The 13,934-nt window shown below is 36.0% G+C and overlaps 1 protein-coding gene across 3 annotated transcripts in view; it reads right to left on the reverse strand.

Annotated features, from left to right (window-relative positions):
* LOC106875299 (N-chimaerin) overlaps positions 1 to 13,934 on the reverse strand; it is a 139,133-nt gene that overhangs the window by 16,320 nt on the left and 108,879 nt on the right. For all 3 annotated transcript variants that reach the window (XM_052968552.1, XM_052968553.1, XM_052968551.1), the window contains 4 exons: positions 12,646 to 12,677; positions 11,436 to 11,549; positions 9,693 to 9,996; positions 3,673 to 3,735 (listed from right to left, as the gene is read on the reverse strand). In XM_052968552.1, coding sequence (XP_052824512.1) covers positions 3,673 to 3,735; positions 9,693 to 9,996; positions 11,436 to 11,549; positions 12,646 to 12,677 — 513 coding nt within the window. The remainder of the gene's footprint in view (positions 1 to 3,672; positions 3,736 to 9,692; positions 9,997 to 11,435; positions 11,550 to 12,645; positions 12,678 to 13,934) is intronic.

The raw sequence follows: 13,934 nt of genomic DNA on the forward strand, positions 1-13,934 counted from the left end.
ATATATATATATATATATATATATATATATATATATAACATACTGGGAAGTTTTAGAATGTTTCTTATAATTCAATCTGTGTTTATTTAGTAGTATTTTATAATTGCAATTGATGAAGAATAATGTTGTTATAGGCTTCCAGCAGACCAATCAGTGTTTCACTGTATGACATGGCAAGGAATGACATGAGTCTCTGCAACTCAGTGCAAAACAAACATCACAGGAGACTTTATGAATGAAGCACCAGCTTTTTGGTTTACTTGCCAATGCTTATATCGTTCTCCAAAAGATAACCAAATTCCATTCACATTATATTAGTCAACTCAAGGTTGTGCTAGATGACACTTGGCCAAAGTGCCACAGATTGAGATTAAATCTAAAACCACATGTTTGTATAGCAAACTCTTTAATCATATTCCTGTAAACAAATGTTACAAGATTATTGTGAACATATTAGACTAGAGTCAATAAAATAAGCACCAGTAATATACTGAGGTTCAGTTCAATGCACTTCACCCTCAAAATATCTGGCCATATGCCAATGCTAGAAATCAATATAAAATAGTTTCATGAACAATTGGGAAAATATATAGTAGATATTGTGGGAGAATAAAGAGGACTTGGATCTGTAGTAATTCAATCAGATCTAAAAGTCAGATGATGAAAAATTATTTTGTCAATAAAGGCTCTCATCTTAAGATTTGATGTAAGACAACATAAGTATAAGGCAGCCGATTGGCAGAGTTTTAGAGCATCAAATACATTGCTTTGCAGTAATTGTTCTGGTTCTCTCTGGCTCTTACAGACATGTCTGACTTCAGGTAATATGTATTTGAATTAGAATAATATTTTGGGGAAAATAACAAAATAGTAAAGCTGGAGTTTAGTATATTTATAAATGACATATTCAAAACAAAGAAATATTTAACTTGTGAATAATTGATATAGGTATGGCTGTATGGTTAAGAGGTTTGCTTTGTAACTAAATGGTTTCAGGGTTCAATCCTAATGTGCAACACTGCAAGCAAAGTGTTTTCTCTCATAGCCTCAGATTGACAAAAGTCTTTTGAGTGAAAGATAGTTGATGGAAACCAAAATGAAGTCCATTTTAAGGACAGTTCTTGCTCTTGCATGACAGAATCCGTTTCCCAAGTTAACATCACCACTTGGCCTAAGGTTACTTCTAGAGGAGCTCACTCTGTTGTACGATAACTATCTCCCTTCTTCCCGCCAATCCTGGAGGTTCTGAAAAAAGGGCTATGGTCCTGGCCTTTTCTCTTCTGACTAAGCCATTTAGAAGAAAGTAAAGAAAGTAAAATGAAAAAAATCTAGTGAAAAAATACGATCTAATTCATAATACTGGAAAGACACAAAAATATCAACAAATTTAGATACTGGTCAATTGAAACTGAACATTTGAAGCAAACATCAACTAAAATCAAGCAGATGGATAATAATAATAATAATGATGATGATGATGATGATAATAATACAATACAAAATTAAAATAAATAGCAGACACTAAGTAAATTAGAATATTAGCACCTTTTTAAATACCGAAACTTGGAATTAAAGAGCTTTTCGTATGATTCTTTGTATGGGTGGATGCAAAAGCATGTATATATGTATATATATATGCATATGCCACAAAGTTAGCAATTCAGGTATTCCTTTTCTCTCAATGTAAGTATACGTGGATAACGCTATATTTCCAAGTTTACAGAAATCAATAGAGGAATCTAGTAGAATTGCTGAACAAATAGGCACATGAAAAAAAGACTACAACTAACCGGCTCCCATTTGGAGAAATACAAATTTAGATCAGTTGATAACATCTGCTTGGGTAAGATATTTAAATTATCTACTTTCTCTAGTTTCCTCTTGCAGTAGTAATTGGAGCTCTGCTAGAGCTTTTTTACAAAAAACACAAGTTCCCTGTTATAGTCGCTAGAAGAGAGAAAAAGTAAAAAACAAAAAAAAAAAAAAAAAAAAAAAAAAAAAAAACCAGAGACCATTAATTCAGAATTCACTCAGTTTTACCAATGACAGCACACCTTTACTATTTACAGCATTCTCTAGCAATTACAGATTATACCTTTCACAATTAATTACAGCAATACCTTTGACATTTACAGTATACCTATAGCAATTACAGTATATACCTTTAACAATTACAGCATACCTTTACTACTTACAGCATACCTTTACCATTTTACAGCATAGCTCTAGCAATTACAGAATATACCTTTAATAATTACAGCATAACTTTACCATTTACAGAATACCTTTAATAATTACAGCATAATGTTTTACCATTTACAGCATACCTTTACCATTTATAGCAAACCTCTAGTAATTTCAGAATACACCTTTAACAATTACAGCATAATGTTACCATTTACAGAATACCTTTAGCATTTATAGCATACCTCAATACCATTATCTTTATAGCAGACATTTATCATTTATTGTATACCTTTAGCAATTGTAATATACCATTACCATTTATAGCACACCATTAAAATTTACAGTATACCTTTAGGAATAACAGTGTATTTTTAACGATTACAATAAATTTTGACCATTTACAGGTGTAGTCCCTCAAGTGGTCTGGTGCCCTCTTTGATACCCTTCTGACAACTTTAGGGAACATGGAGCTCTCTAGTGCTATGAGGCAATTCACCTGACAGAAGACCAATCCAAGGTACAATCTATAACTTGCTGGTCACCGTTGCCGTCTTAGCCTGCAAAGCCACTGTGGTCAGAACTTCTAGTCCAAAGGGTGGGGATTGGATTGCGTGGACTGACGCTCACTTTAAAACTATTTAGAACAGGGAAGACGAGAAAGCCCTGCGACATTAAGGATTTGTTTACTTGGGGCTGGGCCACTCTTCTTCATGACCTTTGGACACAAAGAAACAGCCAACATCGTCATTAGCAATAACAGCATACCAGCAACTATCGTAGTGTATGTGTGTGTGTATTTATATATGTTTATATATGAATGTGTGTATATGTGTGTGTGTGTGTGTGTGTGTACATATATATTTGCTAATTAGAAATCAACCAGACATTTGGTTGCGATTGCATCGTAGTTTGTGTGGAGAATGACATCAAACAATTAAATGGGGGCAGGGAAGGGGGAAGAAACCAAACAGTTATTACAGGAAGGGGGGGGGGAGAATCAAACAATTACTTTGAGAAGAAGAATGAGTGAAGCAATTACTTTGGTCAGATATGATAAGACCAACAGTTACTTGGAGCAAAAGCAGAAGTTAAACAATTACTTTGGGAGAAGAAATTACTTTGGAGAGAAATCAAACAATTCTATTTTGTATAGGGAATGATATCAAACAATTATTTTCAGGAGGGGAAGACATCAAACAATTAATTTGAGCAGGAGATAGAATCAAACAATTACAAATAATGAGTGATTATAAAGGACTAATGTTTATTTATTATCAAATATTTTTAGCTTTGATATTTTTCAATTTCTTTATTAAATTGCTTGTATATATATATATATATATATATATATATATATATATAAAACATTCACTATATGTAAATAATCCTATCATAAAATGTATTTACATACAGCCAATGGAGGTGAACTCAACAGATGCTAAGAGTATTACTGTTGACAATAAGAAATATTAAGGATAATCTTACCTTAAAGCAGTGAGATTTTTCGTATTCTTGCACATTGGTAGCAAAATCGGAATCTGGTGATAACTGTTTAAATTGAAAGAATAAACAAATAAATAAATACTGTACATATTCAACATGACAAAAATTATGAAATTTAATGTATGAGAAGAAATATATTTTCCTGTGGGTCAATTTCAATACTAAGATAATCAGAGCAATAAAATACTAAACAGTTTTAGAATCCTGCTTTTTCAAACAAATTTTTTGTAATATTAATATTTTATAGTTGTTGAGTTGTTGTTGAGTCTGAGATAAGCTTTCACTGAACAGAACTATAGCAGAAGGCATTCTGGCCGTGATCATCTTATTTGAGGCACCTGAGTAACTCTTGCAGCAATCTCAAGTGTTGTGGATTCCTTATTTCATGCCCGTTGTCCATGCTGGTATGGGTTGAACAGTTTGACAAGGGCTGGCCAGCTGCAGCAGCTTCCAGTCTCATTTGGCATGGCTTCTACATCTGGATGCCCTTCCGAACACTAACCACTCTACAAAGTGCGCTGGATGTTATAACATGGCATCGTACAGGTGCTTTTACGTGGCACTGCTTTGGCCCAGAAACCTTCAGTTTCTGTCTACCAAATCCACTCACAAAGTTTCGTGAGTGGATTTGGCATTGTGTAACTCTTGAAAGCAAGGCTTGTAAGATTTTTTGCACCACTGTAACTAGTTTTGCTGAGCCATGGCTACCATCAACAAGATTATGGAATCTAAAGACATAGCAGTCCTTGAATCTGGTGGTGATTTACAAGACACCTGCCTATAGGACTGCAGCCAAGTGGACTGGATCAGCATGAAATGATGTACATTGTGCTCAATGAGTTGGTATGCCACTCAGTCCAGGAATCAAATCTATGACCCAGCAAGTTTTAAACCACTTGGCCATATGCCTTAATAAAATAAATTTGAAAAAGAACAAATGCCATAAAAATAGAAGTCAAGCAGATGATTGCTATTGAGTTATGATTTGGCAGCTTCAGCATAGAAATGCCCATCACAAGGTCCAATCTTTGTTGCAGTGCAATGGTTTGTGTGCCACAATGACCCTGAGAGCCAGGCCAGCAAAGTACAAACTCCTAGTAGGGCCTCTCATGCTGGACAGATCAAAGGACACCAGGCTAACATGGAATACCTCTTTCCAGTGGCAAAAATAGGTTTGTATGACACCAACATCCCTACATAGACAAAAAAGCAAAGTTACAGAAACATCAATGACAATTCCAACCCAACAAGATCTCAGGCAGTGAGGCTTTCAGCCCAAAGTTGAGAACAGTGGAGAAAAATCGCTGATGGCCTATGCTCCATGGAGAACAAAGGGCTTATATAAATAAAAAGATGTGCAGCCCTTTGGAGGTCTTGCTAAGCAATTTCTATGAACATATACAAGGGAAATAATTTGAAATTTAAATTTGAAAATAGAATATAGGTATGCAACTAGGAGTGACAATTCTAAACATGTTTCAGTATTATGAAACCTCCTCAGTGAAGTGAAGCCTAAGCCAGTGATTCTCATGAGGGGTAGAAAGCTATGAAGATCAAAAAGAGAACAGACTAACTGCCATTTAAACTGGCCATATCTGACCCAAATAATCTATCTGTTTTATGTTCAAACAGGCCACATCTGGCCTTTCACACCGATCCTACAATGTCATTTTACAAATAAACGACCACTTCATCAAAATCTCAAAGCTAGGAGATAATGCATGATAAATTTAAAACAATGTGAATAAATAATTATTACATTTGATAGATTAATCTGAAAGCTAAAGGGATAATTGGATGGTTTTTAAACTTATGTGGTACCATGGCCAAACAAATAACTATATGTGTAAACTACCTTGTATTCTTCTTATTAAAGAGAGGGGTAAAAAAATTTTCACTATTACTTTAGTAGGAGTAGAGGTGAGGGATAGGGTTTGAAAGTTTGAGAGCCACTACCAATACGACTTGATCTTAATATGAAAGAAAGTGTGAACATTGATACATGTGAAGTAATATAAAAGAATGATTGAAGAGAGAGAGAGAGAGAGAGAGAGAGAGAGAGAGAAAGAGAGAGAGAGAACAACCTTGCAAGGAAAAGAAATAGTTAAGTTGGTGCTAAACTATGTAACATACAGTGAACCCCAAAAATTTCTTAATTAATTAAAATTAGTCATGGGGTGGAGAAAAATTCATTATCTTGATTAATTATTTTAACTATTGCTAAAGTTATGCTAAAAAAGTGGTTCTGAAACAACAATTAAAATATAAATATGGTTGGCAATATTTTGAACAAATAATAATAATAATAATAATAATAATAATAATAATAATAATAGCAATAAGAATAATAATGATGGTGATGGTGATGATGATGATGATGATGATGATGATCATCATCATCATCATTTAATATCCATCTTCCATGCAGGATGGTTCACAGGAGCTGGCCAGATAGAAAAACTACCCTATGCTACCATGTCTGTTTTGGCAGGGTTTTACGGCTGGATGCCCTTCCTAACACCAACTATTCTACAGAGTAGACTCAGTGCTTTTTATGTGCAGTATTTATCACTTGTCTCCTGTTTTAAGTAAAGCAAATTTTTTTGCCTACTTCAATATAATTCTTTAGTTTTGTCTTTATATAATGGCTTCATATTTTGGCACAGGGCCAGCATTTTTTGAGGGGAGGAGAGAGTCGATTATATCAACCTGAGTACTTGACTAGTACTTATTGAGTTTGAAAAGATTAAAAGGTAAAGTCAACCTCGGTGGAATTAGAGCTCAGAATGTAAAGACAGACAAAATGCTGCTAATCATTCTGTCAAACATGCTAACAGTTCCGCTAGCTCACCTTCTTAGACTTTGTATAATGGCAAAGGACATAGTATCTGACCTGTTGGGACACTATAGGGGGAAAATGAGGAATGTTTCAATACTTTGAGTTTGAAGATTACAGTATAAGTATATAGGATGTCTTGGGTTGAGACTATGAAGAAGGAACCCAAGAAAAAACATACATCGGGTTTTCATAAGGGTCCAAAACTTCCCATGGTGAGAGCACAAGACCAAAGCAGAGACTTATGGACACATTCCATCCATCTCTACTATTGTCACTCAACACAGGGTAGGGTTTGTTGGCCACAGCTATTGTGCTGAACAATTCAAGCCATAGATGTTGTATATTGGAGATGTCCAAGCCCAGTAGTTGAGAGGATAAAGATCACTTCATTACATTGATGTTATTGATGCACACAAACATAAAACTGAGGATCTACTAAAGCTGAGTGGGGGGCGAGGGGGAGGACAGGGATTCCTGGCACAGCACAATGGAATGCATTTTAGTTATGGTCACTTGAGGAAGAAAGGTTATTGTTTTTACTTGAAGGCTTTTGTCTTCATTTCAAGTTTCTAAGGAAAAAACCCAGCCCTTCTCACAAGTTCAACCTCTGCCAAAGATTAAAACAAGCACTGGAAACTCAAATACTGCCTCTCTCATAAATTAACTCAGCAAATGGTAACTTTATACAACTGAAGTGAAGTAAACAATTGAAAGTTCACTATTTTTTGTTTATTTGAGGAAGTGTGTGTGTGTGTGTGTGTGTGTGTGTGTGTGTGTGTGTGTGTGTGGAGCAACTGTAAAACCTTATTAAAAGTGAGTTGTAGTCGGAAAGGTAAAAAGAGGAAGTAAATTCCAGAGGAAATACACAAAATTCATTCATGGATGACTAACATTTGTCATTAAATGAATAAAAACATTATTAAAGCAACACAAGCCAACAAGGCAGCTTCTATGAGATCACTTGAGTAGTTAGAAATAGCAGCCAAGTCTGTCTCAAACCACATCCTGCCATCTTAAAAAAAGTATACACATAGGATAGTGTAACCTACTAAATAACGACCAAAGTACACTTGTTCATTCATTCATTCATTTCTTTTACATGCTTTTCCATCACTAATCCTTACCTGCTTTTAGAGTAAAAGAGGGTTCATTCCATTCCTATCTAAAAGCACAGTCACCAGATGTTTTTCTTTTTCTTTTTTGATAGGAAAATGTCACTCAGTGAGTGACACTTGAGTTACGTAGGATGGTGTTTTTTGCTGATGCCATTATCCATAGCTTAGAAATTTTTCGAAGCATTGCAGACTGTAAAACATTCACACAGACACAGACATACACAATGGGCTTTGTACAGTTTCTATCTACCAGATTCACTTACAAGGCATTGGTTGGCCTGGGACTACAATAGAAGACACTTGCCCAAGTTTCTGCAGAGTGGGACCAAATGCAGAACCAAATGTTTGCAAAGCAACCTTCTTAGCCACACAGCAGCTTTTCCTTGAGAAAAGCAGTGTAATGGTCAAGATTTTAATGTGTAATGGTCAAGATTTTAATGTGTAATGGTCAAGATTTTAATGTGTAATGGTCAAGATTTTAATGTGTAATGGTCAAGATTTTAATGTGTAATGGTCAAGATTTTAATGTGTAATGGTCAAGATTTTAATGTGTAATGGTCAAGATTTTAATGTGTAATGGTCAAGATTTTAATGTGTAATGGTCAAGATTTTAAATGCTTTTCATTATAAATCTGTTCAATCAGGTCTGATTTAGGACTAAATAACAACAACAACAATTGATATGAATTAAAATGGATGTGAAGTATCTAAAACAAAACAAAGCTAAAACAACAACAATAATAATCCTTTCTACAAAAGGCACAAGACCTGAAATTTTTGAGGGAAGGGACTAATCAATTACACTGACCCCAGTGCTTCACTGGTACTTAATTTATCGACCCCAGAAGGATGAAAGGCAAAGTTGACCTTGGCAGAATTTGATCTCAGAATGTAAGGACGGATGAAATGCTACTAAGCATTTTGCCTGGTATGCTAACGATTCTGCCAGCTCACAACCTTAATGGTAATAATAACAATAGTCCTCTCTACTCCAGGTACAAGACCTGAACTTTTTTAGGAAAGGGGCTAGTCAATTACATTGACCCCAGAATTTGACTGGTATTTATTTTGTCATCTCTTGGGGGAACTTGAACTCAGTATGCAAAGAAGAATGAAATGCCACTAAGCAGTTTGTCTAGTGTGCAAACAGTTCTGCTAGCTCACTAACTTAATAATAATAATAATAACAATAACCCTTTCTATTATAGGCACAAGGCCTGAAATTTTGGGGTGGGGGCTAGTCAATTACATTGACCCCAGTGCTCAACTGGTATTTATTTCGATGATGATGATGATGATGAACTCTGAAAGTACGAAAGGCCAAGTCAACCTTGGCAGAATTTGAACAAAGAATGTACAAATGGAGGAAATGCTGCCAAGCAATATTTCTGGTATGCTAGCAATTCTGCCAACTCACTGCCCCATGGCTGGTGCATCTCATTGGTTGCATTCCACTGCCAACCCGCAAAAACAAGTCAAGCAAATGTCTGATGTTGTAAAAGCTAACAATTGATATTAAAAATGGATGCTATGTACTTAAATAATCATCATCGTCGTTTAATGTCCGCTTTCCATGCTGGTATGGGTTGGACGATTTGACTGAGGACTGGTAAAACCGGATGGCTACACCAGGCTCCAATCTGATCTGGCAGAGTTTCTACAGCTGAATGCCCTTCCTAATGCCAACCACTCCGAGAGTATAGCGGGTGCTTTTACGTGCCACCGGCACGAGGGCCAGTCAGACGGTACTGGCAACGGCCACACTCAAAAGGTGTTTTTTATGTGCCACCTGCACAGGAGCCAGTCCAGCGGCACTGGCAACGACCTCGCTCGAATGTCCCTTCACGTGCCAGGGAGACGACGTTGGTAACGATCAACGGCCATGCTCGAAATGGTCTATTTTACGTGTCACCTGCATAGGGGCCAGTCCATTGGCACTGGCAACGGTCTCGTTCGAAAATAAATAAATAAATAAATTAATGAAATTATGAATGCCTGTTATTCAGAAACCAAAAAATGAGGTTTATGACATTTCTTTTGATTCTCACCTGTTCGTCCGAGGAGTTATTTTCAACAGAACAATTTGATGTGGTAACTTGGTTGTTTGTACCGGTAGAGCTCCTCCGAGTGGTTGAGCGGGCCAACCTTTTCTTTTTGGTACTGTAGGCAAGATATGGAGACTCGGCATAGTTTGAGATGGATAAGGATTCGATGTAGTCTGATGCCCGGGACTCCAGGTAAAATGTAATTAGTCCATCAGCAACAAGATCATGTATGGTGTCGAACCGCTTCTCACCTACATAGTGCTGGCCATCATGGTATAGTTTAAAATTTTTGGTCTGTCCATCAAATCTGCAAAAGACCAGTAAATTTATGAGTAATTACGACCAGCATTAAGTATATTATTTACATTGAAAATGATGGAAACATTCACTGAAACAATTTAACAGTTGCTACTCTGAGTAAATATAAAAAGATTTCCCATGAAATTTTACCCATGTTTGTCCAGCTGAACAACAAATAACACCTTGTTCATGATTTTTGCAAAATGTGAATTTTTCTTACTCAAAATTAATTTTTATTTTGACATTTCAGTGAACAAACGAGAGCACAAATGCTTCCAAAAATAAGTTTGCTGTGTAGATGTGATACTCTAGAAAGATCTGGTATATCACGATCATCATCATCACCATCCAACATCCATTTTCCATGTTGGCATGAGTTGGATGGTTTGACGAGAACTGGTGAGCCAGAGGAGTGTCTGCTTCGTATGGTTTCTACAGCTGGATGCCCTTCCTAGCATCATCCACTTTACAGTATGTACTGAGTACTTTTTATATGGTATCAGTACCAGTGAGGTCACTAAGTAACTAGCAAGACAAGACCCCTCAATTCAGGTAGGAGGGAGGAGTATTGAGGGAGGTGGGTATGTGCCATGTGACGTGAGGTTAAAGTATGATAAAGGGACAGAAACAAGTGTCTTGCTTTAGAGGAGATACATGGTTACTCCAGTTGGAAAACAGAGAGGAGAGGGAAGAGATGAGAGCAAGAGAGTGGGAAGAGGGTGGTGAAGACTTTGTCAGGGTATAAACTTGGAATATAGGGAGGGGAATAAAGGGAAGTGGTACAGAAGATTGGACAGTTTAAGTGGGTAGGTAAATTTGTGAGAGTGCAAAATACTTCACACACACAACAGGCTTCTTTCAGTTTCCAGCAACCACATCCATTCACAAAGTTTTGGCAGACCTGGGCCACTTGCCTGAGGTGTTGTGCATTGAGACTGTACCTGAAACCATGTGGCTAGGAAGCAAACTTTTCAACTGCACAGCTCTGTGTGTGTGTTGTGTGTGTTGATGGGGGTATGGTTATGAACTTGCCAACTTTTATGCAAGGACTTTTTATGCGGCACCAGTACTTTTTACATGTGAGCATGAACATCAATTCCTTGTATCATCAGAGCAGGATACAATGTTTACCTTCTCCCATAACTCAGCAGATGTATGAGGGCTAGTGGAATGAAAAATACTTTACTTGAAAATCAAGTAAGTGTTGGTGACAGGAAGAGTATCTGGTTGTAGAAAATCTGCCTAAATAAGTTTAGTCTACACCATGCCAACATGAAAATATGAATGTAAAAATATGATGATGATATACAATAGCATACATACAAATTGTGGAGGAATTTATAAGTGATCTGATCTCAAAGTGCAAAAGTCTAATGTTAGAAGTGAAGAACAGGTAAAGATTATATAGATATATATATATAGATATAAATTAATGGCAATTCTTACCTGATGGCCAGAGTGAAGGCCTCAGGTGCTCGGTCACTCTTACGTACAAGATAAGAACCATCCTTGTCATCAAGTAGTCGATCTGTATCTTCACGACTTATGTGCCCATGATACCTGAAATACCAAAGATGATTATTAAAAAGTATAAGAAGACACTGTCTTTACATAAAACAACAACAATTAAAAAAAAACTTGAGATATGAATAATATATTTAACCCCATCATTGCGGAAATCAGATATACCCAATCAAAATTTCGTTATTCCTTACTGCGGAAAGCAACTTTATATACCAATCTATCTTTTGTTGAGAGATGTCAAATTTACTGAGGTAACCTGACTTGTAGAAAATAGCAATTCTGCTTTCTGGTAGATATTTAACATTATTACTTAGAAAAACTACGAAATTTGATTTTGCAGTTAAAAGGTTAAAATTATCAAAAATAATTTCTTTAAATTATCAAAATATATAAAAAGACAGTTTTATATATATATAAAAAAATACTGAGACATACATAATATTTAACTTGATATTATGATCAAAAGCATTTTTTAAAATAACTTTTGAAACGGGAAAACGCGAAGACTTTCTGAATTCTAAGATGGTCACATTTACCTCCCTTTATTCTAACAACGCTTAAAAGAGGAAATAACTAATTAATACTGGCTGTAAGTGCGAGTTACAGGAAAGGTTAGTTAAATAGAGAGTAAACAATGAAGACCTTTAGATATATTTCAGACAGTGAACTAAGCAAACCAGCCTGATCAATGGCTTACCATTAGATTTCAAAAGCCGTGAAGAGGAGAGAGAGAGAGGGTGTGTGTGTTTGTATTGTACGAGCGTGTTGTGTATGCGTGTGTGTGTGTGTGTTTGTGTGAGAGAGAGACAGACAGACAGAATGCGTGTATATGCATGTACGCGCGCATGCAGAGTGCATAAGTGCGCGTGTATATGAGAGAGAGAGAGAGAGAGAGAGAGAGAGAGGGTGATAAAGGAGTAAATGTGAAATGCTTTCATGTTATAGCCACAGTTGGGATTTTAAAAGTATCATCAATGGAATTCTAAAAATTCTTGTCATGTTTTTTAATAAAAGACAACAAAACCAGGATACAGCAGAAAATGTTAACAATCTGACACAAACAATACAACAAAAGTCATGCCACAGAACTTACAAAATACATATGAGAAAAAAAGTTTCATATTTTACTTACTCTTTCCCATAAAAATAGGGTTTGTTTGGAATCTGAAATGAAAATAAAGGGAAAAATTTGTTAATTTGTTTTGTTTTTCTTCATTAATATTTTGTTGTTGTTTATTTGTAATTGTTGTGTTTAAGTTATTAGGTCATTTCCTTTGCACACCTCCCCTCTTTTATGAATCAGAGAAATAAAAAGAGGCTGCAAAGATTGATTTTGGATAAGAGTTATCACGACAGGATGAAAGCTAGTGCTATAGAACAGTGAGACTTTGGGACAAAATATGACATACAAAGTCTGATGCAAAGTTAATAGGAAATTAGTACAAGGTTTCAAGAAGAAGAAGAAGAGTGATGTGTGCAATGGGGTCAGTTAGAAACGAAGGCAATAAAATTCACAGAAGTAAAGTCTGTTATAGTAATATTAGAAAGGAACCATAAGTATGACAGCTGACATCGTTTATTTAACATGCCTTTCGATGGTGGCATGAATCTGGTGGGATTTGATTTTGAAGAAGGATTTTATGGCTGTATGCTCTTCCTGTTGCAAACCCTCAGCTGTTTTTCAGCTCAGTGATGTCCATTTTTGGACATTAATGGCAATAAAGAATATAAACATATTGTTCAAATGGTGACATGCAAAATATCAACATTCATACACATTTGTGTGTGTGTGTGTGTGTGTGTGCCTCATAAAAAGCACCTTTGCTGGTGCCATGTAAAAGCAGTCAATGCTCTCTGTAAAGTGGTCGGTGTTAGGAAGGGTATCCAGCTGTAGAAGCCATGCCAAAACAGATGACTGGGTCTGGTCCAACCCCCTGGCTTGCCAGCTCCAGCCAAACTGTCCAACCCATGCCAGCAGGGAGAACGAACATTAAATGACAATGATGATGATGATGATGATATGTACATATACAACAAAGTTACTCTTATTTCTGTCTACCGACTTCATTCCTAAGGTATTGGTTGGCCCAGGGCTACAGCAGGGATTTCAATGAAATACTCATTTGTTAGTCACCATTACTTGGTCACTACATTATAATATATATATATATTGGTTTCAAATTCTGGCACAAGGCCAGCAAGTTCGGGGGTGGGGACAAGTCACAGGCAATGCTAGTTCAATGATCCAGTGTAATAATAATGAATATCAAATTTAACCTGGAGTAACTAGTACTGAATGTTGGCTTGTATATGAGTATCAAAATTGAGTCTATAAAAGTTTTATACTTATGTGAGATATTCTATAGAAGATACTCAGCACCAAGATTATATATATATATATATATATATATATATATATAT

This window comes from Octopus bimaculoides, chromosome 6, assembly GCF_001194135.2.
Source record: "Octopus bimaculoides isolate UCB-OBI-ISO-001 chromosome 6, ASM119413v2, whole genome shotgun sequence".
NCBI lineage: Eukaryota > Metazoa > Mollusca > Cephalopoda > Octopoda > Octopodidae > Octopus > Octopus bimaculoides.